Raw genomic sequence first — 27554 nt, forward strand, 5'->3', positions numbered from 1 at the left:
TGAAGCGTTATAAACCAAAAGATGGATGACAATATTCACACGTTGCAAAAACGTAAAATGTATCTTGCAACTTGATAAAGTATTATTCTAAACAAATTTCATCAAGCTTATATGCAAGCCTCAATAACTATTTGCTCATCATTGTTTTTTGTTTAAGACATTTTTGTATACTCATTGCTTTTATACATTTCAGTTCAAGAAAAATACAAAATATTTTTGTCCTGGGACTTCTGTCTGGCATTCAAAATCCATTATGTAAGTCGAGTTTAGTTAATAACACAATGCATAGTAAAGAAAGTGTAAATAAAGCAACTTCACAAATTCTAAAAATGACACCCTTGTTTTGTAACACAAATAATTAGATATTAGAGAACTTCCATAGCAATCCTCTTGATATATTGTGTTTCAAGGTTTCCGTATAAATGTAGATTGATTAATACATTTTTTAATGCATTACATGGCACACAAGAAGCTCCTTATTAAGCTTTACTAACCCCAGGATATTTGTATTTTAAATGAAGAAAGAAATCCTCTTTTTCTTCCTAACTTTTGTATTATTTTAGTAGTGGATTCAAGTTTAAAAACATGTTGTTTAATTTTTTATTTTTTTTAATAAAAATTTGTCACTTTTCGATCATGTGTTTTCTTTGAAATGAATGTGACGCAAGCAGGAGATATTTCTTTATAGTTTACCTCTGATCACTTAAGACTTGTCGAGTAAACATCAGTACAGTTGGGTACAGATATATGTCATAACAGGCTTTTACTGATTTGTACTGTATTGGCCATGAAATATCTATTTTAATGTTAATTGATAATTCCTTCAAGCTGTAAGAAGGCAAGAGATCGTATGCAAAGGGTTCGGTGACGAATCACCTTGCATTAGTTTCATGACAATGAACTTGATTTAACAAAAAGAAAACCATTATTGCGCACAGTTTACGGAACAATACGTAGAAACCATATATATTTGGAATTATTAAGTAGAGAACATTCATATCATAGCTTTTAAAGTTATCGATTATCGGTAAAAGGGCAATGATTATATTCAGAATTTTGTGTTTTATGTAAAGGACTGATTCCGAATCGTCATTCTTTTAAATGTCTTAACGTACTGAAATGCAAATACAGATGTGAAAAAGCACAAATTATAAAATAAAAAGCATGAAAAGTCAATGAAAAAGTATTCTTACTTATTACTTATTACTGAGTTAAATATTTGTTTAAATTAGCTTTAAGTTGGAATGCATGAACAAGGGACATTGCATACTCAAACATAGCTTAAATGTAATAAAGAATGTTGTGAACAATCGACATTATCCCTTTTGTGCGTTCCAATGCAAACGTTTTATTTATTTCAAACTAATGTTCACCTTGAGTTTTGCCCTGTCAACATGATAAGATTCGAAAAAACACATACCGCAATACAAGAATATCCAGAAATACAGGTAAAAATATCTGTTCGTTATAATGACCTCATATTTGACAATTATTATCGTTTTTTTTTAAACACCTATCTTAGCGCTTTTCATTACATGAAGATGTGATTAGATAGCAAAAAAGAAGACAAAAGATATCAAAGATACAAAAAGGAAAACAAAAGTCTTCGAAACACTACATAAACAACTAAATATTGAGCAACACAAACCGTACTAAATAAAGGCAACAGTAGTATACCGCTGTCCAAAACTCATAAATTCATAGACAAAAAACAAAATCGGGGTAACAAAGTAAAACCAAAGGAAACGCATTAAATATAAGAGGAGAACAACGACACAACACTAAAATGTAACACACACAGAAAAGGACCAAGCATCAGACAAAATCCCACGAAAATAACAAATATAACATCAAAACCAAATACATGAATTTGGGATAGACAAGTACCGTGACACTATTTGTTTTCAGTTTCGTCAAACGGATGATAAAATAATGTTTCAAATGTGGCAGCAATTCATTACAGAAGTACGTAACACGAGAAACAGAATATCGCCATTCACTATCGGTTTAATCAGCTTTGATGGTTATTAATGTGTTTTAAATTGTAATCTTTTCAAATAAGTTTGCATACATCGATAAACTGAATAATTATGTTAAGATACAGTGTATGTAAGTAATATATAAGTTATCTCAAATTTTTCCAAAGTGGAACGAAACAAAATTAAATTGGTGATTTAATAAACTCTTGTGACATGTAACTTACTCTACTGGTATGCTGTCTTCTGGAATAAAAAAAAGTATTAACACATAGATAACAAAGTCATTTTATTTTTCGGAATTGTTAAATAAATCTAAATCTTTTTTTATAGATACAACATAACAATTTATCTTAAAATATCACATGATAACATTATTTGTCCTCATTTAATTCTGATTCGGATGCACACAATGTAAAATGTGTTTACTACAGTGGAATGATATGGCTGCTGGTTGACTGTTAAACACGATTGTTTTCTGTTCTTATCAAAAACAAATATAAAGACACTAAGATTTAAACTCCATAAATCATTAGACTCATCAGGGGCACTAAATCAAATATGAAGTTTGTAAAGCATGTTAAACTTATTTGTACCAATACGGCTAAGACAATTTACAAAACCATTGGTGTATGGAATTATGTAACACTCTGTAGACAGAAATGAACAAATCGATGTTAAATCATGTCAACGCAAGTGTACTGACTACTTGGATAATTCTTTTACCTGTACCAAGTTTCTTTGGCACCATTTTACGGTGTTTATATTTCACAGCTCGTTCGCTATGCATGTGTATGTTGTGACGTTTTTGATTTAAACGAACGTAATCTATGTATTACTGGTAAATTATTAAATCATGGAATTCGTAACCATAAATTACTTAAAACCTGTACTAAATTTTTCCGTAGATATAAATATTTGGGTTTAAAGTTTGGTTGTTCCTGTAGAAAACTTATTTCAAACGGGAAAAAGTAAAATCACAAAAATACTGAACTTAGAGGAAGATCAATTGGGAAAGTCCATAATCACATGGCAAAATCAAATAACAAAACGCATCAAAAACGAATGGACAAGAACTGTCATATTCCTGACTTGGTACAGGCATTTTCAAATGTAGAAAATGGTGGATTAAACCTGGTTCTATAGCGCTAACCCTCTCACTTTAATGACAGTCTCATCAATTTCCGATATTTTTACATTGATGCGTTAAATAAACAGACACAATAAATGAAATAGTCAAAATATGGGTACATCAGTCATCATCGTTTAACAATTTTAAAAGGAACAATTTAACAGAACACAAAAACATCTTCTATCTACGAACACATTTATTGATTTGAGTGTCTGACGTCAGAAAATGTTATACGTCACATAAATTTGTCGTTCAATGTGCGTACACACAATTTAAAAATTTTCATGGGAATGTTAGCATACAGGGTTAAAAATAAAAAGTATGTAAGAATAAATTTACGAAATAGACCGAGATTTAAACTAGTCCAAAAGTTATATATAGAATTTATAAGAATCCGAAAATAGTTAATTCCACTACGCGATTGAATGATTTTGACGTTTGTGGTTCAACGTATAATCCTCACTTTTTTTTCGGAAATGTTGTGTTAACCGTGCCCGGAAATTTAGAAATGATCCTCGTAAACTTATCTCTCCTTTAAATAAACATATTGTTAAAGGTTACCAATTCAACACTATAATAAGATCATTCAATATAGTTTTTATTGGTATAAATATTGATTTTTCTTTCAGTAATTCTAATATGACGTGCTTCTTTTGCTTGTGAATAAACCCTTGCTCTAAATCCAATAAAATGTGTTTGCACATGCGTATATTGACTACTGCAGAATAATAAATTTTATCAAATTGACATACATTTTATATATTTCATTAACTTAAAACACTTCCAAACTCTTAAATGATGCACCTGTTGTTACTAATTCATTTATTATGACTGTAATGTGTTGCAATTCGAAATTAACATATTTGACCTAGATACGACAACCGTTCATTCTGGTTGTTCAAAACTCCTATTTCTGAAAAATCCCTCTGCCAGTCGTTTGCTTGTTTACAAACAAAAAAGAAAGGTTCATTGAATTGCCTACACAAACGCTCTACACTTATACACATTGGACATAGAAATTATCTTAATTGTCCTAATCAGAATCGGAATACTTGATGCAAGCTATACTTTATTGTAGTTTTAACATGTGTAGACATTATATTCGCAATATGTTAGACCTCACTATCGCTCGGGCAAAAATAATCAAGAATATAATGCGCACCCATGGTAAAACTACCATAAAGTATAGCTTGCATCAGTTATTTCTTAATTTAAAATGAAACTAAATAGTACTTGCATTTTATATACATATACATATTCATGGATCTACACTATACCTGTATCTCGGCATTGCACAAGTTCATGTTTTTCTCTGACTGTTTATGATGTCTTTACATTAAGTCCATTGCATGTTGGATGTGTACGGATTGATAATTTAGTCTTAGATGCATGATGTTTTTATTGGTTGTTAATGACTTTGAACTAGCTGCCAGTTAACTGTGAGTATACTCAGATCTGTACCTAGTGTCTTTTTGATGTTGGGATGTACAAGTACCACGTCCACTTGTATTTTTGTCCATCTGATCAGTTAAGCCTTTTTCAACTGATTTTTATAGTTCGTTCTTATGTTGTACTGTTATACCACTGTCCCAGGTTAGCGGGAGGGTTTGGAACCCGCTAACATGTTTAACCCCGCCACATTATGTATGTTAATGCCTATCCTAAGTCAGAAGTCTGTAATTCAGTAGTTATCGATTGTTTATGTGTTACATGTTTGTTTTTCGTTCATTTTGTGGTACATAAATAAGGCCGTTAGTTTTCTCGTTTGAATTGTTTTACTTTATCATTTCGGGGCCTCTTATAGCTGACTATGGTCTTTGCTCATGGTTGAAGGCCGTACGATGACCTATAGTTGATAATTTCTGTTTCATTTTGGTCTCTTGTGGAGAGTTGTCTCATTGGCAATCATACCACATCTTCTTTTTTTATAAAGAATGTGCTATTTATTAATTAGTATCCTTCTAGTTGTTTTCCATGCGTCTGTTGATATAGTCTAACGTATACTTTTTGACAGTTTTTATGGTGTTTCCCTCTCTGAATGTACTTTGGAGCTCGATATTTCTGTCTAGCATTTTTTTAAATTACCTTAAATATTTGGGAACAAACCTATTTTAGTAATTTGTCAAATGATGAATAATTATGTAATTTAACTTTCGATTTGAGCACCATCCATATGCAATTTAACTTTCGATTTGAGAACCATTCATATTTTCTTCTTCCGGCAAAAATCTCTTATTAGAAAAACACGAATTCATTGAAATTTTATGGTACTAATTTTGCAAACTTAAAGGGCAATAATACTGTAGATTCTTCATATTTTCCGAATACCCGAATTAGAGTACTAGCTTATACGCGTTAAACCGAAAATTTTCATCACATTCCACGTGCTAGGTTGTTATTGTTTATCAATGTCATAATACAGTAAACTTTGGTAACCAACACGATAGTTAATTAGCTTACGCTCTTCAACCACAGAATGAATTATTATTTGTCGATTATAAGTTATAGATGCATAATAAATATTGAAAAGAAAAACGTGCATACAAGACTTAGTTTAGTGTATATGCATGCACTGTTTCAATATTTTTGATAACATTTAAAAATATCAAGATACTTGTTTCATATGACCTTAAATGAATTTTTTTATCGAGAGTAAATAAGTAAGACGGTATGATTCATCAAAACATAAAAAATGTAACTGAAGAATATAATTTGAGTATCCTTTTTTAAAGTTTGATAATAGATTTCAATAGTTTTGAAACAGAACGTCAGGAGTTTTAAATGTTTTAAAATTTTTGTGCTAAGATTTGTTGCAATATATGAGAAATGCTATATGTTATGAGTTAAAATTTATGACTAAAATTGGCAAAGACCCATCGAAACAACATTTTATACAAAAATTTAACAATTCTTTTAGATTTTTGGATGATATATTGGCTCTCAATAATGACGACTTCAGTATGTATACTAAGGAAATTTGTCCTGTTGAACTTACTTTAAATTAAGCTAATACTAATAATGACCACTGCCCTTTCCTCGATCTTGATATCTATATCATTAACGGGAAGTTTAATACAAAAAATTATGATAAAAGAGATGATTTTTCATTTCCTATCGTTAATTATTCCTTTTTAGATGGGGACGTTCCCTTGTCACCATCTTATGGTGTTTATATATCTCACTTTGTACGCTTCGCTCGTTTATGTAACAACGTATTAGATTTTAGTGAGAGAAATTTATGTATTACTGAAAAATTATTACACCAGGGTTTTCGATATCACAAACTATTCAAAACATTTACTAAATTTTATCATCGGTATAAGGAAATAATTCGTAAATATATCTCAACATGCAGATATCTTATACGTTCAGGTATTTCACATCCAATCTTTTATGGTAATATTCTTTACAAAGCACAAAATGTCAGTATACACCTCAAAAGCTTACAAAACCGCTAAACAGACTTATTGAGAAGGGATATAGTTACGATACTGTTGTCAGGTCATTAAAGATTGCATATTTTGGCTTTAATATTGATTCACTTATAGGGTCTTTGCATCGGAACTATACACATTTATTAAAAAAAAACAGTTGTTGGCATGACACGGGTTATGTGCCTGAAATTCATATGATGAAGACATAATCTTTCAATCAGTTTAATGGAGGTCTGGAGCTGGCATGTCAGTTAACTGCTAGTAGTCTGTTGTTATTTATGTATTATTGTCATTTTGTTTATTTTCTTTTGTTACATCTTCTGGTATCGGACTCGGACTTCTCTTAAACTGTTTTTTAATGTGCGTATTGTTATGCGTTTACTTTTCTACAGGTATAGGGGGAGGGTTGAGATCTCACAAACATGTTTAACCCCGCCGCAATTTTGTGCCTGTCCCAAGTCAGGAGCCTCTGGCCTTTGTTAGTCTTGTATGATTTTTAATTTTAGTTGCTTGTGTATAATTCGGAGTTTAGTATGACCTCCATTATCACTGAACTAGTATACATATTTTAAGGGGCCAGCTGAAGGACGCCTCCGGGTGCGGGAGTTTCTCGCTACATTGAAGACCCATTGGTGGCCTTCGGCTGTTGACTGCTCTATGGTCGGGTTGTTGTCGCTTTGACACATGCCACATTTCCTTTCTCAATTTTATAAATAAAGCCAACAGTAGTATACCGCTGTTGGAAATTCATAAATCGATTGAAAAGTAAAACTGAGGGAAACACATCAAATATATGAGGAGAACTATGACACAACAGAAACACAACACTAAAATGTAACACACACAGAAACGAAGAATAATATAACAATAGCCATTTTCCTAAATTGGTACACGACATTCTAAGAAAAAAATTGTGGGTTGAACCAGGTTTAGTGGCTAGCCAAATCTCCCGCTTTTCTGACAATGTTCAATAGAACATTAAAATGACAACATTACACGAAGGGACTACAATAAAGAACATAAAGGACAGAGAAACACACGAATAATAGCTATCAAAAGGTACCAGATGTATGATTTAATACGCCAGACGCGCGTTTTGTCCACACAGGACTAACCAGTGACGCTACAATAAAAAACGTTCGAAAGCTAAAACAAGCACAAAATTGAAGAGCATTGAGGACCAAAAGTTTCGAAAAGTTGTGCCTTAAACCGCTTAGGTTTTCTGCCTGGGATAAGAAACCAACTATAATACAACAATGGCCATTTTCCTGACTTGGTACAGGGCATTTTAAGAAACGAAATGGTGGGTTGAACCTGGTTTTGTGGCTAGCCAAACCACCTCCCGCTATTATTGCAACGTTAGATATAACATTAAAATGACATCATTCTATGACACTTTCACGCACACACACACACAAAAAGACCAATTCTAACAAAAATTGGACAAAATAAAATACTCACCTTTCATGCAAAATTCATTAAGAACTTCACGAAATTTATAATTTAATAGGATCTAATGGTACCTACCTTGTGAACTCAAACAGTATTTCCTTAACCATCTTACAAATAAGACAAGTAAAAATACCACAATTGCACCTCCTGAAAAAATTAAAACGACATGTAAATTATATCAGAGGCATATTTCAGATTTTAATTCAATAAACAATAATGATAGGAAACAAAATTTGCAAATACTTATACAACTGCATTCCAAATAATATTTTATCTTATCATAACTGAGTTATCTTAAACTGATATAATCACACGTTTTACATTTAAGTTATGCAAAATATTGAAAGTAAAATAGACAACCTCGTACCTGTAGTGTATTTTCTTATATTTTTAAAGTTAGGATTTTTTAGGCTCTTGAAAGAGCTGTCTTCATAAATAATTGATAGTTTGGTCTTAGATGCATGATTTGTTATTAGTTGTTATTGGCTTTAAACTAAATGTCAGTAACTGTGAGTACTCTCAGATCTGTACTTAGTGCCATTTAGTGTAAAATATAGTTCATTCTAACGTTGTACTGTTACACCACTATGCCAGGTAAGAGGAAGGGTTCGGATTCCGCTAACATGTTAAACCCTTCACTTTCTGTACATTTACGCATGTCTCAAGCCATTAGCCTGCAATTCAATGGTTGTCTTTTGTTGCGGTGTTATATCATATGTGTGCTTCGTTCATTTTTTTTTGTTCATTAATTATGCCGTTAGTTTTCTTGTTTGAATTGTTTTACATTTGTCATTACGGGACCTTTTATTTGCGGTATGGATTTTTCCTCAATTCTGGAGGCCTTACTGTGTCCTATAGTTGTTAACTTCTGTGTCATTTGGTCTTTTGTGAAGTGTTGTCTCATTTGCAACCATTTCACTTCTTCTGATTTTTCCTCAATTCTGGAGGCCTTACTGTGTCCTATAGTTGTTAACTTCTGTGTCATTTGGTCTTTTGTGAAGTGTTGTCTCATTTGCAACCATTTCACTTCTTCTGATTTTTAATGACTGAGGCAAAAAAGCCGAATAATCTCAATGAAAATGATACTTGCAAATTTATCTGAATAACAAATATTATTCACCTAAGACTACTGGTTTCCATTATATATGGGCTAATTAAAACATAAAAACATTTTCCCTTCTAGTAGTTTTTATTTCAATGATGATCTTCCAGACTTTTAAAATAATTTAGATGTTGCGAAAGTTTTTGGTGTATATTGATGCACTATAAACCGATATTGTTTTGTCGATAGATAGAATAGATTTTAGTTTTCCACATAAGAAAACAAGACTTTGAATTTCCATTTCTATATAGCAACATTCGTGCAGCGCCTGCAGATGAAATACATATCTCTCAGTTGGCGCTATCAATATTCCGTCATTTCCCCTAAATGTGACCCTAGTGACTGGATCTGCTTACTTTTCCGTAGCACCTGATATCAGTTACGTTTCTTGTCGGGCTCCATGTTGCTCAGTCTATAGTTTCTATACGTTGTGTTGTGTATACTGGTTTGTCTTTTGCTTTTTGCGTTTGATGACATGGCGTTATCAGCTGATTTTTGACTTATGAACTTGAACGTTCCTTTCGCCTCTCTTACATTAGTGACTCGGTAATATTGAGCAATGTCCAGTTCTTTATACATATTTTACAGGGTGTAATTCATTTATTCAAATATTACGGTCAATAAATTTGCCAGTAATACAGCTGGTTGGCGTAATTTGCAGTCTGTTTTATTTTTCGATTAAGATTACGTTATAACTCATGTTGTTGGTGTGTTGTAATTGTCTCACATTAACGCATATAGTGGCTTTGTTTAGTTTACAAAATAGTTTGGGTTCGGCTTATTGTTGAAGGCCCAATAGTCGCTAAAAACTGTTTCATTGAAAACTTTATCAAGTCTTCCTTTTTATATACTAACATGTAAAACTTACCAAAAATAAAAATTACATATAACTCTAAATATGTGTTCCGTGGTTCTAAAAAGACATATAAACAGAAATACACTGAAAGTCGTTTGGGAATATGAATTGAATTGGAATTGAAATATTTGAAGAAATCATGTCAGTTACAATTTTCATTGGTTCCAATTCATGAATGGATATATATTTACATATAAATGAAAAAAGATCACGGCAACAGGTCACAAAATTAAGTCATGGCAATATAAAATTATAATCATAATCAATTGTAGCATCAAAGAAATATCAGTAAGTTTATAAACGAAGACGTTGCAACTAATGACGATGTAATAATCGAATGGTATTAAAAGACATTGTGTCAAGGATAAGACAACATATGGTAAGTTTGTCACCTATATAAATCTTTCCGTGATCCAAAGAAAGGGCAAGTGTAATGAGGACAAAAAAAACCCACAAAACTATGGTAAAGGAGAAATTCAGCCTATTATTATAACATTCATAGTACCAACATTGTCATAGACAACGTCACTGGCATTTCCATTCTTTAAAACAATTAGATTATATGAACGGTAAACTCTTCTTATAAAATGACCACACGTTCATGTACTTCAGAAGTAGTGCCTGTTACAGTTTATGCAGATACGAAGAGTAACACTGAGATTAAATTTCTTATGTATTGCATTGTTTTTCTGTGTTCCTGTATTAATCTTTTGTTATAGAAATGTGATTTCTTTTTAATTTTGTCTTAATTTCTCGTTCTCAAACCTTATTCATTTATGTCAGGTTTTTACATTAGCATTAAAAATACAGGGAATTTATCTGTCTCTTTTATTTTTATGCGAACTTATTTAATCAAATAATAAACGATAATTAAAGTGTCAAAATTTGAAAATAATATCTTTACAAACCTAGGGAGGAAATGTTGTCTTCTTTCAATACGTTTCTTACTATTTCAGGTCTTTTTCTAATGGTATAACTGCAATGTGTCATAGTTTATTTGTATAATATTGGTATGAATTAACTAAATATTTAACCCCTTATAGCTATAGATAGCAGGATCAAAATTGTGAAAGCCAAACGTGTGTTCGTCTATCAATGAGTCATCATAGGTAGTCATAGAAATGAAAAACTGAAACAAAATGAATATTATCCTACAAATAAACACATGACAAAACTTGTATGCAGATATGCTTTTAAATCTATCTATATCTATATATTATATATAAAATTAAATCACCTGTTTGAATGGTGGATTCCAGAAACTAACACATTAATGTTGATGTAAAAATACTCCAAATGTTAAATGATTTATATTGATTAAAAATTCATAGTTCGATAAATTCAAATGGCTTTAGTTCTAAGAAGACTGTTCTTAATTGTGTTTTATCGTTAATCAAAATTATAATCTATATCTAACAGTTAGTTTAATTTAACAGATTCGTGTCCCAATTGTAATAATGTCTAAAGATAGTATATCTACTTATGTATGTATTTGATCCTGGTGTCATCGTAAATACATATTTTAGTCCTGGTTATTTGATGAGTTTGTCTACTACAGCATTATATTTGAAATGTAATTTTCTGTAATTTCAATAAAACGATCACCACACAAAAGTAGGTACGGTACACACTACCTCATTATGAATCTTACATGGTACAAGAACATACTAGACTGTCGTTGAAATTGAAAACGAAATTGATTCCGCTAGAATAACAAATCAGGAGCATTTTGCATTTTGTTCGATAACGGCTTTTTAACTTCACATATTCTCCTTTCATGTAAGCGATATCATTGTCGATTAAAATAATATTGATTTTAATAAGGCTTCCGACTGATTACCGGTACATATTTGACGTCTGGATTCTGTCAATAAAATGGGTTGATGTTTGATGAAACCTAATTTAAAAGTGAGTTGAAAGATTACAAAAAGTTAAATTACAAAAATACGGAACTCCGAGGAAATTTCTAAACAGAAAGTCTCTAAATTAAAAGTTCAATCACAAGCGAATGGATAACAGCTGTCGTATTCCTAACGTGGTACATACGTTTTCTTATGTAGAATCTGGTGAATTAACCTGGTTTATAGCTAGCTAAACATCTCATTTGTATGACAGTTGCATCAAATACCATTATATTTACAACGATGTGTGAACAAAACAAACACACGTAATGAGTGTAATGTCAAAAATAGGGATACAACATTCAACATTGTGTTATAATCTTAATCACTATAACGACGAACAAATTAACAAAGACAAACAACAAAAAGGTATATAGACAAAACACATTGCATAAAACGAAAGACAAACTCAAAACTTTACCAAAGCACAATAACAATGACGGGATGTATAAGTACCGAGCTACGTGATTTATCTGATAGTTCGTTTCTGTGTGTTGCATTGTCGTTTTGTTTTTGTTGCACACCAGTGTTTCTGTTGTTTCGTTGTTTTCCTTTTGTAGTTAATGTGTTTACCTCAGTTTTAATTTGTAACCCGGATTTTTTTTCTCTCAATCGATTTATGACTTTCGAACAGCGGTATACTACTGTTGCCTTTATTTATGGATATAACTAAAAATAGACTGAACCGTAAAAGTAATAATTTACAAAGTCAAATAAGGGAATACGTACTATAACCTGTTATCAATAACATGTTATTTTAAAGATGATAAACAACGTCAGTACCTAGAATCTTGAATTCAATAACATCGTGTTATATTGTTGAAGCTGTAATTTTCAGGAATATGACTATGATGGTATTGAAAGGCAATTATATAATTATTTGGACAACAAACAATAAAACATAACACATTATTTAATCGAAATAACTGTGGTTTGTATATTTAAAGGCAGATTTTTTCAGATGCATAATTTCTTTTTTCCCGATAGTTAACATGTAAATCATGACTTACGTTTCATCTGTTAATGGTCGACAGTGTGTAACTTGAGTAAGGTCCGTTTTATACATACATAGGTATTCTGAAAGCATACCGAAATTTATATTGATTTTTTTTATCCGTAATGCATTACCTAACTTTTGTATCTGTATCTGTATTTTCCACTTCTGTAGATGGATGGGTACGTCAGAGATTCCATTCGTTTATAAACTTCAATTGGTTCGACGTCGTTGCGTATGTACAGTTAAATTATTGTAAAAGTTTTGTCGTGGTGTCAACTTAATCATCAATGGCTAATTTGATGATAAAGTCTAATATACATGATTTTTTTAGTTGATTGTATTGGTTTTGAACATGCTGTCAGTAAGGCCAAGTGCTCTAGTATTTGTGATCTATATTTTTGTTGTTGTTAAAATTGTATGAAATTCCTGATACGACCAGTGCGTGAAATTTTTTTAATTGCTTACCCTATCGACGTACTCGCTTTTCCTCCTTATGGAATTCATACTATTCCCTCTACTTGTATAGATCTGAGCAAAGGATTTCCCCATTCCCAAAGAGTTAGTTATAGAATATCATAGTTTTTTTTGAATTTCTTAGATTGAACCAGTGAATTTATAATTTTTTTAAATTTTTTTTCTAATTTCGTAAAATCCTTGACAGGGTTTATTACAAAATCACAAATTTAATTTTTTTTTATTTTACATACATGTACTTAATACTTTTCGTCTGTCTATGGCCATGAACGTTCTATTTGCATAATGCATGAGTATTATTTTGCAAGACGTAATTATGAAAACGCGTATAGAAAAAAGTGAATTGTTAATTAAAGACGGTACGGTGACGTATAGTTTTTTGTTTTACACCGACGTCATTGGTTCTGGAAAAAAGTTGTCTTATTGTCATCGTACCACATCTTAGCTTACATAGATTACGAATATTTTGCACTATACTTAGATGATCATTTAAAAGAATACCTTTTTTTCAACAAATGTGTAAAATAACGTTGACAAATTATGTTCAGAATAACCATCTACTAGTGGATATTCTCTAAAATTTATGACATTTTTACGCAAATTGATTTTGCAACACCTGTCAAAAGCACTGCTACTTTTTAAACTTAATTAGAATTTCGGTTATGATTGGTTGACGCGGTGATAAGGCAAATTTGAATTGGTATTCACATTATTGTAGTATATGGTATTATTTATAACATTTTGTTTTGATCTGATGAATAAAACGTTTTTGAAAAGTATATAATGTCTAATTAGGTCCAAAGTGTATACACCAATATATTCTAATGACACAGGAACCTTTTTTTCTTCTTTTCGAAAACAAAATCCATTCTAACTAAACGTAGGTTGGTAAGCACGAAAAATGATGTGTTGGAAATCTAAGATATTAAAGTTTGTGGGATGTATCCTTATAATTATACGTTGAACACTATGAAGTTACAAAGAGAGAAAGCTGTTATAAAGTATTCCATATGTACAAATGATGTATAACGTTAAATTTGCAAAGATTTTTTTTTATTAATATATTAAACATAAAATGTTAATAAGAAAGTTGTGTTTTTACAAATTTAAAGCAAATTTTACCTGGTGAAAGGATACGACTAGTATTTAAGCAGGTCTTTAAGTAGCAGGAACAATCTTCTTGCGATGGTTTACAAAAGCATGGGTTCTTCGGACTAACCAAAAATGTGTAACCCCGTCTGTAATCACATCTACAGGTTGTATCGGTGTTACGATTTCCATGGTCATATACAACTTGACCGTCTTCATTGCAGAAAGATTTAAAAAATATACAATTTGTACTAACATTTGTGTAAAACCTAATTGGAAATGGTTGAAATCTTTCTACCGAACATACTTCTGCATCTATTCCACCTCGCAGAACTGCTCTTCTACCTGTAATAAAACAAGTGAGTATATCCTTTCTTAAATGACACTACTACAATGTGTAACTTATTTAATAGTTTGAACGTTTTTTTCGTTAAGCCTCAATGTCTATATAACACATTAATATTTACACATCATTCTCAAGGAAACATAGCTCATATTATTTGTTTACTTCTACTGTCGAATAACAAGACTGACAAATTTACTTTAAATATTTATAAAAATTATAGAATTGCCATTTTCACTCATTCATATATTAATTTAGTTGAGTTTCAATGGTTTTTTTTTATTACAAGTTCCAAATGGAATAAGAAGCCATTTAATATAAGTTGTTCATACAGTAATAAAACTATTTTTTATGTAATTAAAACATATCATAAAGAGTTTTGGTTAACACAACAAAAATCAACATTTACATTGGCATTTTAAATGTGTATTGTTTGTAAGTTTGAGGTTCCATCGTGAACACAATTATATAAAGCCTTTTAACAATTTTCTCAAAAATAATTTACCTGGTTGCTGAAAGTCAGACCGTGTACAGTTTTCGGAATATCCACGGATAAGATCATTTTGAAGACAAAAATATTTTGATGGATCCAGACAGTGACTTTTGGCACGAAGTGCCCATTGCGCTGGTTCTGGACATTTCAGTAGAAATGCTGTGCAAACATGTGCCTGTAAACAGAACTGCGTGTTTATCTAAATATGTCATAGAATTAAGGCACATGTTTTCAAATATTTTCATATTTGAAACATATACGCTTTTTCCTTATATATAATATATTTACATATATTGAAACCTTACAAATGAAAATTGAGCATATGAAGGTCATTGTGTTGTCCGCCGTTTCACTAATAGTATTTGGGGTATTTTTCGCAGAGGAAAACATTTTAAATGTTGTTTCATGTATTACTACTAACCGAAGCGGATTATTGCGACACATATTTTAGAAAAGTTGCTGTAACTTTTAGTTCTTTAGAATTATATTGATATACCAAAGCTTAAAACAAATAACAAAATGACTAAAAAGTATACGTTGTCACTGCTATATCAAAAAGAGCAGATATGGTTCATTATCAATGAGACAACGCTCCACCATAAACATAAAAGATGAAAAAAATCCACGAAAAAGTAGCTACTTAAAAAGAGTTTAGTATTTTTACTGATAAATGGACTCATTTTTTAAAACTTCAGCAGAAGTCTATAACACTGACAACTGCACGCGACACACCAGGTTCCGAGAGTAAGTGTGTAAAACCTTCAGAAATACAAAAGGAAAAAAATTATACAATGCCAATTCCTTTAATTGATACTCATGTATACGTGTAATGCCCTATTGATTTGATATTAAGGATACTAACACAAATAAAAGCCAAATTTTTTTTTTAAATGACATAATTGAACGACTCGTCCCTATTATGCTGACTCTACAATCAGCGGTTTATTCCTTACTAGTGCAGGTTCCACTCACCCTTTTTTGTTTTGTATGTTTACTTTTTTTATTTTTGACATTTATTTAGTTATTGAAAACATCAGTCATCAAGACAGTTACAAAGACATCAATATAAATCAAAATATCAATTTTGCAAAAATAAATGAAGAATAAAATTCTTATCTCTAGGTCTATCACCTGAAAGTTCTTTACTTACCGAAATGATAAATATTATCCACATTAGTTTTATTGCGTTCCTGTAAGCTACAAATATATAGACAAATAAAACATTAAGATTGATTCTCTAAAATTCAAATTACTGTAAACAACAGTCAGACGTCAATATGTATTCACGATTAGAAAATACCGACATATATGTCTGTACCAAGACAGTAATATTACAGTTGTTATCCATTCGTTTGATGTGTTTGAGCTTTTATTTTGCCATTTGATTAGGGACTTTCCGTTTTGAATATTCCTCTGAGTTCAGTATTTTTGTGATTTTGCTATTTTTTCATAAAATACCTCATCTATAACATGTATAATAAACACTCTCATAATGTTATTTCTTCAAATTTCAATCAATCAGCATCACTACTTCTATGTACAGAGAAAACATATTACTGTTGATGCTGCTGGTTCATATATGAAGACATATTTGTTTTTTTATAGATTAAGACGAAAACACAATGTTGATTGCTATATTCCTTTTTTGACATTTTGACGTATTAATCTGTTTGTTTTGTTCCCATATCATTGAAAATATATAGAATTCGGTGCGACTGTCATACAAGTGAGAGGTTAAGCTAGCTATAAAAATACCAGGTTTAATCCACTATTTTCTACCTAAGAAAATGCCTGTACCAAGTTAGGAATATGACAGTTTTTATTCATTCGTTTGATGTGTTAGAGCTTTTGATTTTGTCATTATATTAAGAACTTTCTGTATTGAATTGTCCTCGACAATGGATGTGCAGTAGACGACTTGTCAAAGGTTAAAAAGAAAAATGACAAACATTCACTGATTCACCATTGCCATATTGAATATGGTTATACATTCTTTGAATATATACATTCAACATATACCTGCTTACACTAATTTTTAACTTAACAGTTATGAAAATGGACTATTTATGAGGAATATTTATGTTTTTAAATTGCTTGTATTTAATCTTAACCAAATTGTTTTCACAAACAAATTATTTGTACGTTATGACCTATTTTCTTTATTTCGAAGCAAATAGAGAAAATCATAGTTTATCAATTCACGTAATTTTCTTCTCACAAAAGTGGCAAAATTAAAAAAAAAAATTGTTACTTTGAAAATAAATACTGATGTGTTCACAAATCAGATTAAAAATAAATCTCTATAAAGCAGCATCAATTAGTAAAATAACCATTTGTTTTCACATAATATTGCATTGCATAGTATAATGTGCTATTTTGATATCGATTCCCGTACAGCAATACTTTTTTTTATCACCTAAGCTGCCTGTATCTACTGTGACTTTGGGAATCATGTAAAATAAGGTTAAGATCGTAATAAATAGTACAAAAAATGTATTAGATACACTTTTATTGATTGATAATAATCATCCAGGACAAGTTTGGTTTAATTTGGCTCAATAGTAAAATTCGAAACGTCAACCAACTAGTAACTAGTGTTACAATATTCTTTATTTAGTTTATTTCTATGTTCTTTTTTTTTACCATGGTGGTCATGTTAGTTAGATGGAACGGTCGTGGGATACATTTTTCAATCAAGATATCATATTGAAAATTGTGGCTCAGTAGTTTTCAACATTTTATAGTAATGGGTCGATTCCTCTGCTGGTGGACTATCAGTCCCCGAGGGTATCATCATCTCAGTAGTTAGTAATTCGGTACTGACATGATTTATAACAAACCTTTTTAAAATTGTCCGTTGATATATTTTAAAATTTTAAAAAATAAAAAAAAAGAAACTAAGGTTTCAACTCCCTCAGACAAAAGTTGACCTTAGAATTTGGCTCTTTAAGGTATTTTGTCATATAGCTCTTCAACTGTTTCGGTGCTTATACATTCTCGGCTTTCAAATTAAATACTTTCACCTTACATTTTTAGAATGATTACTGCACACCAAAATATAATTACATTGGTCTAGGTTCATTAATGTTCTGTATGTATTATTTAGTATTCAGGTTCAAAAGTTAAAGGACCAATTGAATCATCAATCGTAGAATCGTTGAGATTATCATGTCATTATTTTTGATAATTGTTAATGAAAATATAAAAAAGGTTTAAAATTTAAACAAATACCTTCCAAAAGTTTCATTAGGACTTGTCTTGTGTGTTTTTTTTTAAATTAAGTGACAAATCTCAGTTGTTAAAGAATAACTTTAACTTATAGATACTTGAACAACATATACAACGCAATGTAATGTAAATTAATATGTTTTTCTGTAAACCTTTGTTCAACTTAGGTGATATCACAATAAAATGATATATAATTGGAGATTGACTTGTTGTATATACACCTGGAAAAAAGAATTGCAACACTTCCATCGAAAATAAATTAAAATGACAAGATTGTAGAATGCGTATTATTGGGGTTTTACCAAATACTTTTAATCCGTTTCAGTTTTAAAATGGAATTCATTGTACTAACTTACTTTTCATCCAATAGTAATGCTACAAGGATAGGACACAACAGCTGCACGGAAATAGTTTTTCGCGCTTTTCACAAAAAATGCAAATTTTACAGAACTCGTTTTTCCAAAACATTTTTCTGCAATAAATACAATTTTTTTTCATGCACTAAACTCATTTACAACTGTTTTAAATGTCTAGTTTAACACACATTTCTGTAAGAGATGATTAGTTTGCTGTAAAAGTTACTCTGATAAAATGTCGGTATAGAAGACCAGACAAAGCTTGCATAACATTTTTCAGCACAGCTCTTATGATGCGTCTCTCTATTTTTAATGTTGCATTAAATGTAAGTTAATAACACACATTCAATCTTAAACCATACAGGGATTAAACGTATTTGGTAAAACGCAAAGTATACACATTCTACAATCATGTTCTTTTACATTGTTTTCAATGGAAGTGTTGCAATAATTTTTTTCAAGGTGTATAGAATAATGTTTTTTGATGAGAATATATGACACCTTTATTTTATTGGTTTGGTTGCCGTTAGAAAAAACATATACACCAATCTAGTTCTGTTCAGACGCGACATGTTGTCTTTATTTAGATAAGATGTTTACCACTGCATATGGAATAGTAAAGGAAGGGGCAAAAAGATGCTTTAATATGATGTCTTATATTTTTTACAAAACAATTTGTTAAAAACGGTTATAGATTTTTTCATTTTCGTTGTTTTATTGACAAAATATCACAATTGCAAAAACAAGCTTGTCTTTTTTTAACAACCCAAACCCATTTTTTAAAAGATCAATACAATTCAAATATACATTATATATAGTCATATCTTACTGATGTCGTTATAACTAGTGAAGCAAAATAGTGTTCAAAATTGCTATGACTTCTCATCAAAATAAATAGTTATCAATTCGATCATAGCAGCAACATTTTTGTATTCAACACAACACACATGGTAAAAATATCGATCTAGATTTTTCCTCATATTTTGTTGATTTTTATAAATGAATAGAAATTTTATAACACTGATGAAAAACATTTCTTGAGTCGAAATATTTATCAGCACGATATTATTTCATCTTGTTCGTTTATTATTATGTCATTAAATATTGTTGTTACATTAATATTGGTAAATATTGTCGCAAGGAGATAAGTGTCAGGGGCGGATCCAGCCATTTTAAAAGGGGGTAACCGTTCCAACCACACGTCCCCATTTAAATACATTGATCGTAAAAAAAAGGGAGGTTCCAACCACCGGACCCCCCTCCCTGGATCCGCCAATGAGTGTACTGCACGAGCTTGCGAGTAGTATGATATATACATAAACTACGAGGGATAATGTGAACCAATATTCATCCATTAATCCTTTTGTCGTACAGCAATGATTGAAAAACCGGACTCAAAATTAAAGATCATTTTCTTCGGATGGTAATTGTTTTTAGGTAATTTCTTCAAGTTTATATGTATCATGAATACGATCTTACCCAAGATACCGTAACTCTAGTTTTCTTAATTTTCTCATCCGGCTTACTGTAAAACAGATATATGAACAGGTTTTTTTTTAAAGAAAAGACATATTTTTCTAAAATTGATATAACATAGTGATTTAAGGATTTTTTTTATAGAAAAACTTCGTCCGAAGGCATGAATAATTTTCCAAAAAACAAGGATGCCAAGTGAAAACGATTTTCTCTATCATTTATATTTTTGGCGTTCTCCTTAAAACAGAACATGTATTAAAATTGTAATTGAAGAGCAATAACTTTCATATTGAAACACCTGACAATTCCATCTCGATACCTATTTTAGTAGATCCTGTAATATTGATTAATTTGCCATTTATTGTTACTATCAATCTAGAGCAATAACTACCATTACAAGTCGACTGATGAATGATTTAGGATTGCTGATAACTTTTTCCTTTGAAGTAATTTTCGGTCTCTAAACGTTTTCAAGATAACAACAAATAAAGAAGAATTGTTAAAAATCTTCATTTATAAAGGGCAATAACTATAATAGAAGTCGTTCTATCGTTTTTGACACAAATAGACAGATGTTAGTCCTCAGCCTTTTGAACAGCTCCGTCATTGTCAGATTGTCTCTATCTTTAGCAGTCTTCAAGATAAAATTTGTACGTAGCTTAATATTTTCTATTTTCAGCCATGTTAGCCTGTCAGTTGGCAGGTGTCGTCATCGGACATAGTTTACTTTCTCGATAACACAATGGTGTGTATGGCTAACTTTGGGTTAATCAAAGAAGTATATTTTTGAAAACAGTGTAGGACGACGGGCACAAGTATTAGCAAAAAACTCACTTGGCTCGTCAGGCAAGATGAGCAGAAAAGATAAAACAGAGAAACTCAAAAACAAAATAAAATAAACATAACTAAAACAGAATCTACAAATAAATGGCAGAAACAGAACAAAGGAACAGAACTAAAACGATGTATAATCATTTAAATAACAAAGACAGTTCATTAGGTCAACAGTTAGACTCTGTTTAGATCAATATATTCCTTAATTTTCATCAATATGATCGGGTATAATGTATATAGACATCTATATTTATTGGTCTCTGGTGGATAGTTGTCTTTGTCGATCATACCGCATTGCCTTATTGACATATAGTAACCAGTTAGATTTAGCCTCTTTGAATAAGCTCTATGTAGTAATTATACATATATACAGTTTTAAACAACTGTGTTACCACAAAAGTATTTGGAAGTGCTTCATTCCGTTTCTTCAACTGTTTTCTGTTACATTTTATCACTTGAAAAACGACGGTTACCATGCAGAAAACATTTTTTAAAAACTCTTTGAGTGATAGTTAAACATTAATTTAGTTTTTCTAGAAATAATGTTGATCGATAAATACACAGGCGAAAAACTGTAAAAACACAATTTTATAAGATATCTTCTAGTTTATAAAAAAAGGTACAAAAAAGTTTTCGCGTGTCAAATCTCACCAGAAATCTGATTATCATCGAAACAACTAAAATTCAAAACAAAAATTTACATAGACAGAAATTTGTTCATACATTTGTCCATTTTTCTCTCTAAATCTTTCCCCGACGATGCCCTTTCTAGGTACACTTCATACGTTTCACGTGCCAGCTCATCAGTGGTCTTCTTTTTTTTCGGTGGCACCGGTACCGGATCTTCTATGTCTTCAGGCTCATCGGGATGTTCATCAATATCATCTATTGGTATAGCATTATAACTTCGATCCGGTTGCGCTTGGTTTGCTTCGGCGGCTGGATCTTCTGTAGTACGTTTCTTTGCCCGAACAGGAGGTGGAATAATTTGTTCATCTCGCTCCTCCGTTGGTTTAGCTGGCTGAACAGGAGGTGGCATTATTTGTTCATCTGGCTCCTACATTGGTTCAGCTGGCACTGCAACCTTTTAAAAATATAAACGTCACTTTAATTTCATTTTATCACAACAGTTTGACCTCTACTACGAAATTATAAAAAAGTCTAAAGTGTTTCATCACAGCTTTAAAATTAAAATTTGAGAATTATGTTTTAAATTTTAATCACTAAAATGCCCGATAAAAGAAAAACTAGGTGAAAATAATATTGCAGATAAATCATTTACTATGCAATTCTCATTCAAAACATTACTTTCTATTCTTTTTAAAAAAAACCAATTGCAATTAAAATATTTCCTTATTCAAACACACTGCAACTGTTTTCATGAATCAAACTCACCGAAATTGTACTAATTAAAAGATGTTTACGTTTATTCATTTTCTAGAAATTACATATAAATCAGTCTAGATTCTTAATTGATAAAATTAATGAACCTAAACTAAATCTCTAGGTAACCTGTGTTTTACGGCATAATGACCCCCCTTTTCTTCTTAAACTATCCACGTGGTAAACATTTGAGAACCTAAACCTATCTACTGCAGTTAATGCAAGGTGGTAAAAGAATATAAGCAAGAATGATTAACAAAATTCATGGACCTAACAAAAAATGTGTATAAACATGCTCTAAAGATCATGACGCCCCTTTTTTCTTTAATTTTTCACACGGTGAAAATATAATAATTTACATCTACTGTTATTTTCAGGTCGTAAGGATAAGAGCTATAATACTTGTTGTGAACGTAAATAAGTAAAATTCAGTTTAACTCCCCTCCCCACCCAAAAAAGGGAACTTTGGAAAGATGCAACTGATTCTTTTTTTGTTAACACAAACCTGTTTGCTGATTGCTTTCCTTTCTAAAGTGTTTTTTTTTGTGCTGAATCTGAGTCCTTTACTTGTGTTATTAGTTGTTTATTATTAGTATTATTAGTTAGCTTTGTATCAGAGCAGGGTCCTTTGTGACAAGTTTTGATATTTGGTCAGACATTCTCCTCCTTATTTTGTCAAATTTCGCTTCAGTATACAATGCTTTGGCTCTATCGGGCAGTTTTTGTGCATCCTTTAAGACATCCGAATATACAGCTTGCCAGTTGCATTTATCTTTGGCATAGCCCTAAAGAAAGAGCATTTGTTCCTCAATGCTAACTTCCACATGACCGCATGGTTTTTTCTCCATCTTTTTTTCAAGAACGAGAATTTGATATAAAAGAAATCAGTAGTGCGATAAATTAATTGGAATGACACGTGACACTCTGGATGGTCTAAATGACCAGTGTCGCAAGCGTGTGCCAACAAGGTCAATACAAAAAACAATGTCATAAATTATATTTTTGAAAGAGAACCTTTTTCATTATTACATACAAAACGGAAAAGGTTTTTTGTATATCACATACGAAATTGTCATTGCACACGTCGCCTCTAAAACGTTCAAACATTTTGTTTATTTATACCATTATCGCTCATTGCTTTAATTTTATAGTTTTAAGTGTACATTTACTCAGTATATTTTTTTTAATATTACCAAATTATTAGCTGTGATTTTCACAACAATCTTCTTGAAGTTTTCTAGCAAAATTATTATAAGACTATACGACATTTTTTATTATATTTGTTTTTACTTTGAATTTTACGTATTGAAACCACATTTCTAATTTGAATCAGGCCTTGTTTTCAAGTAATACACACTGTGTTTAAAATACACACACATATAAATATATAAAGTGGCCAGGGACGAAAAAGAAAAAAAAAAGCATTTGCATTGGTATTAATGCTGTACTGAGTTTACAAACAAACTATGGAACTTCCAGTTCTATATGTTCAAAATTATTACATTTTTGCATTTTTGTTGCTCATACAAATGTACCAGAGATTTGAAAGGCAATCCGTGTCGTTGCCCTATTTTTGTATCCGTAGCAGGATTTTAGAAGATGAGATGCCAGGACCGTGGATTTCAAATGATGTGTACGGGAATTTAATCATTAGACCGTACGAATTCTGGATATTGTCGGGAGAGACAATGGAATCTTTCCAAGAACTAGTAACATTAGTGTCACGGATATTACAAAACTATAACGTTGGGGAGTCATGGATGACAATTGAAAATCGTATATTGCTGACACTAATCTGGTTGCGGCAATACCCAACTTATACACTCTTATCATTGACATTTGGGATCAGTGTGTCAGCGGTTGGGAGAATAGTTAACACCATGTGGATAATGATGTGGGAAGTGGTGTCCCCACTCATCCATTGGTCAGCAGTACAGGATTGGAGAAACTGTAGAGGGAGGCGGCCCGAAATGAGTAATGTTGTTGTTTGTATAGATGGTACTTCCCATGAGATATTGACACCTATGACAGAGCCACAGGAGGAGTTTTACAGTGGACATAGAAAATATCACTGTATACATACACAGGTATTGTTTTGTTATTAATCATACAAAAAAGCGTCATTTACATATATAAGGGAGTCTGGATTTAAAATATATAAGGTCGATCGCCCCCTTTTTTTTAAATATAAATGTAACACCCAGAAACGTGTCCAAAGGCTATCACTATTTGCTAAAACATATCTAGCTAGTGATGGACGCCGAAACACGAATGGGCGATGCTCACGATAATTTAATTTACTGTTCCTTCTGTTGAAATAATTAAAACGCAACACATCTATCAGCCTCTATTTCAGTGAAAGTACAATTGCTTTTAGTATAGATCAACTAACAAGATTGTATAATTGAAATACTTGTATATTGTTAGTATACATTATTGCCAATGTTTTTTTCATTGTATCATAGTATTCAATCAAATTTTATGGTAACAATGATAATCTAACATGTTTTTCAAAACTTTTTATGCGATTGTTATAGAAGACTCATTGACATTATTTTTTCAGGTTATCATCGACACTCTGGGTTCCTTAGCCATGAAAACGCCGCCCACGCCTACCGACAGTTTGGCCCGATCGGTCCAGGGCAGTTAATGGACTTTCCGAACAACTGTTACATTTTAGCGGATAGTATATACCCTAATGAATACCCTTTAGTGACACCTTTCAAGTCAGTCGACATAGTTAGAGCCCCGCGTAGAGACCAAAGACGGAGAAGCAAGTTCAATGCATTGCACAGAAAAAGGAGAGTATACGTAGAGCATATAATGAAGGAGTTCAAAACATTCCGAGTTGTAGTTTCTACAGACATCCTAGATGGCAGATAGCATTTATTGTCGAACTGTGTGTTGGACTTTTACAGAGAAGGACAGATATGATAAGGGATAGTTAAATAATAAAGTTATGGCTGGACAAGAATATAATATAATACACGAAAATAGTTTATCACCTTACCTTTATTTCACACGCAAGAGGTTGAGTGACTTTATAACTTGATTCAGGTTATTTTTTATTTTATTTTAGTATTACTCTTTTGTTTTTAAGTTCAAAATATTTTGTTAAAATAAATTGATTTTGTTCATATATTCTAAAACCTACCAAAAAACCCCCAAAATACTTCATCACTTTATATTGTTAGAAATTTATTATGAGCAACAGGTACGTAGGTTCATAATTTGTTTTGTAATTTAGCTATTTTTGTCTATGCAGTTTCAGGGGGAAATAACTCTAAACCAAAAACCGTTCGTACCAACTGTTACTTGCAATGGTTGCTTGAAAGCATAACCGAGTGCACACAATATTGTTTACAATGAATACAAGAAGTAACCACATGAAATTAGTACCAAATTACAACAAAAAATTCTCAAAATAGTTCGGTATATGATTCATAAAACAAACGTGGATATTAAGTGTATACATCAATTATTTCCAAAAGTTAAATGACGGCTCCCAATTCGTACTACGGTTGGTGCGGTTGTAAATCGGGAAACCTCTACTATTAGCTGTGTTTATATCCTCTGAACGGTAACGAAAGTGAAAAAATAATGTTCACATATACTAGTAATTAAATTAAGTTGGAAGATATTCAGTGGACCGTAAACGTAGCTAGCCTTCATTTGGTTAAGTGCTACTATTGAATGATACTTATAAATTGAATCAAGTACCTTTTTATTTTCATCAATCTCAAAATCTTACTTTTTTATGAAAAAAAAAAAAAATATACAAAACTAGTTGCCTTATTCATTCAGAATTAGACTGGTCATGCATTCATTTGGAATCATCTTCTTGAACTGGGTTGATGAACCAAGAAACTGTTATATTAAACTCAACCTTTCTCCGCAGTTTCAAAGTGCGTTGTCGCAATAAACGAGGGTGACCGGTCTGGATGAGGGGTCTGTTATTCTGTAAACATATAATTTTCACCCCTTTTTTCTCTAATCTTTAAAAAATTAACCCCTTTTTCTTCTAATCTGCAAAAAAATAACCCCTTTTTTCTCTAATTTTCATTTTTTTTGCCCGTTATTCTCTAATCTTCATTTTTTAAGGGCATTATTCTTCAATCATTTAACCCCATCTAAACCCTCATAAACATAATTTTAAATCAGTATTCCAACTTCGATAATCACTCTTTAATGTTGATATAATAGTGATCGATCTTTTAAAACAGGTTTAACTATAATAATGTCATTGTATAAATGAAACTGTTACCGAGTATTACAATAAATACACCAACTTATATTTACATTTTCATGATTAGAATATACATTTTTAATTTGTGGCATAACTTTGGCTACAGAAGATTCTATAATATTTTGTTGAGGCGCCAGTGTGACTACCGATTACCTATACACAATGGCTATCAGCTGACCTATGTTGACATAGTGTCATAAAACCCCAGGTAGTTAAACACGGTTACACCATCACCTACCATGGGGAGTAACCGGGGAAAACACTCGTATTACCAATGCTTCAGTTATTAGTGCCCCACCTGTTGACAGGTGTAGGCATCCCCTCTATAAGATGAGGTGTTATCCAGAGTAACCCATCTGTAGTCCCACCGTTAGAAATAATCACATTTTCCAAACCTGAAAATTTAGAACTTTTCAGGCCCAGAGCAACGGCCGAGTGAAATACTTCCCCAATCACTACCAGTCTCCCTGGATCGCCAAATAAGAGCTCACGTCAACTACCAAATCTGACTTGGGTTCTCACCTCCACAATATTTTCATTATTTAAGCATTGGAAGAGTTGATTTTGTTTTGCGTAGGAAGACTCAAACCCCTTGTATATTATTTAAGAAAACCTGATTTCCAGTTTGTGATAAATTAGTTCAATCTGTTCTGTATAAAGACACTTCACTTGCCCTAATGTTCTCATGTAAAATAGCTTTTCCTCCATTTTCTATAACAAAGTTTTTGACCACTGAATCATTTAAGGGTGCAAAATGCCAGTATCTGCGCTGTAGCATTACA

At 31.5% G+C, this 27554-nt stretch overlaps 1 protein-coding gene across 1 annotated transcript; it reads right to left on the bottom strand.

Annotated features, from left to right (window-relative positions):
• Positions 1 to 1990: 1990 nt before the first annotated feature.
• Positions 1991 to 22182, bottom strand: LOC143061987 (uncharacterized). Its single transcript, XM_076233842.1, has 7 exons — positions 21867 to 22182; positions 14447 to 14758; positions 12864 to 12930; positions 10861 to 10928; positions 9965 to 10009; positions 8070 to 8141; positions 1991 to 2222 (listed from the first exon to the last, which is right to left on the bottom strand). The coding sequence occupies exons 1-7, from the start codon at positions 22180 to 22182 to the stop codon at positions 2200 to 2202; spliced, it is 903 nt and encodes a 300-aa protein (XP_076089957.1). The 3' UTR covers positions 1991 to 2199.
• Between the last annotated feature and the right edge of the window lie 5372 nt (positions 22183 to 27554).

The sequence above is a fragment of the Mytilus galloprovincialis genome, chromosome 2 (assembly GCF_965363235.1).
Source record: "Mytilus galloprovincialis chromosome 2, xbMytGall1.hap1.1, whole genome shotgun sequence".
NCBI lineage: Eukaryota > Metazoa > Mollusca > Bivalvia > Mytilida > Mytilidae > Mytilus > Mytilus galloprovincialis.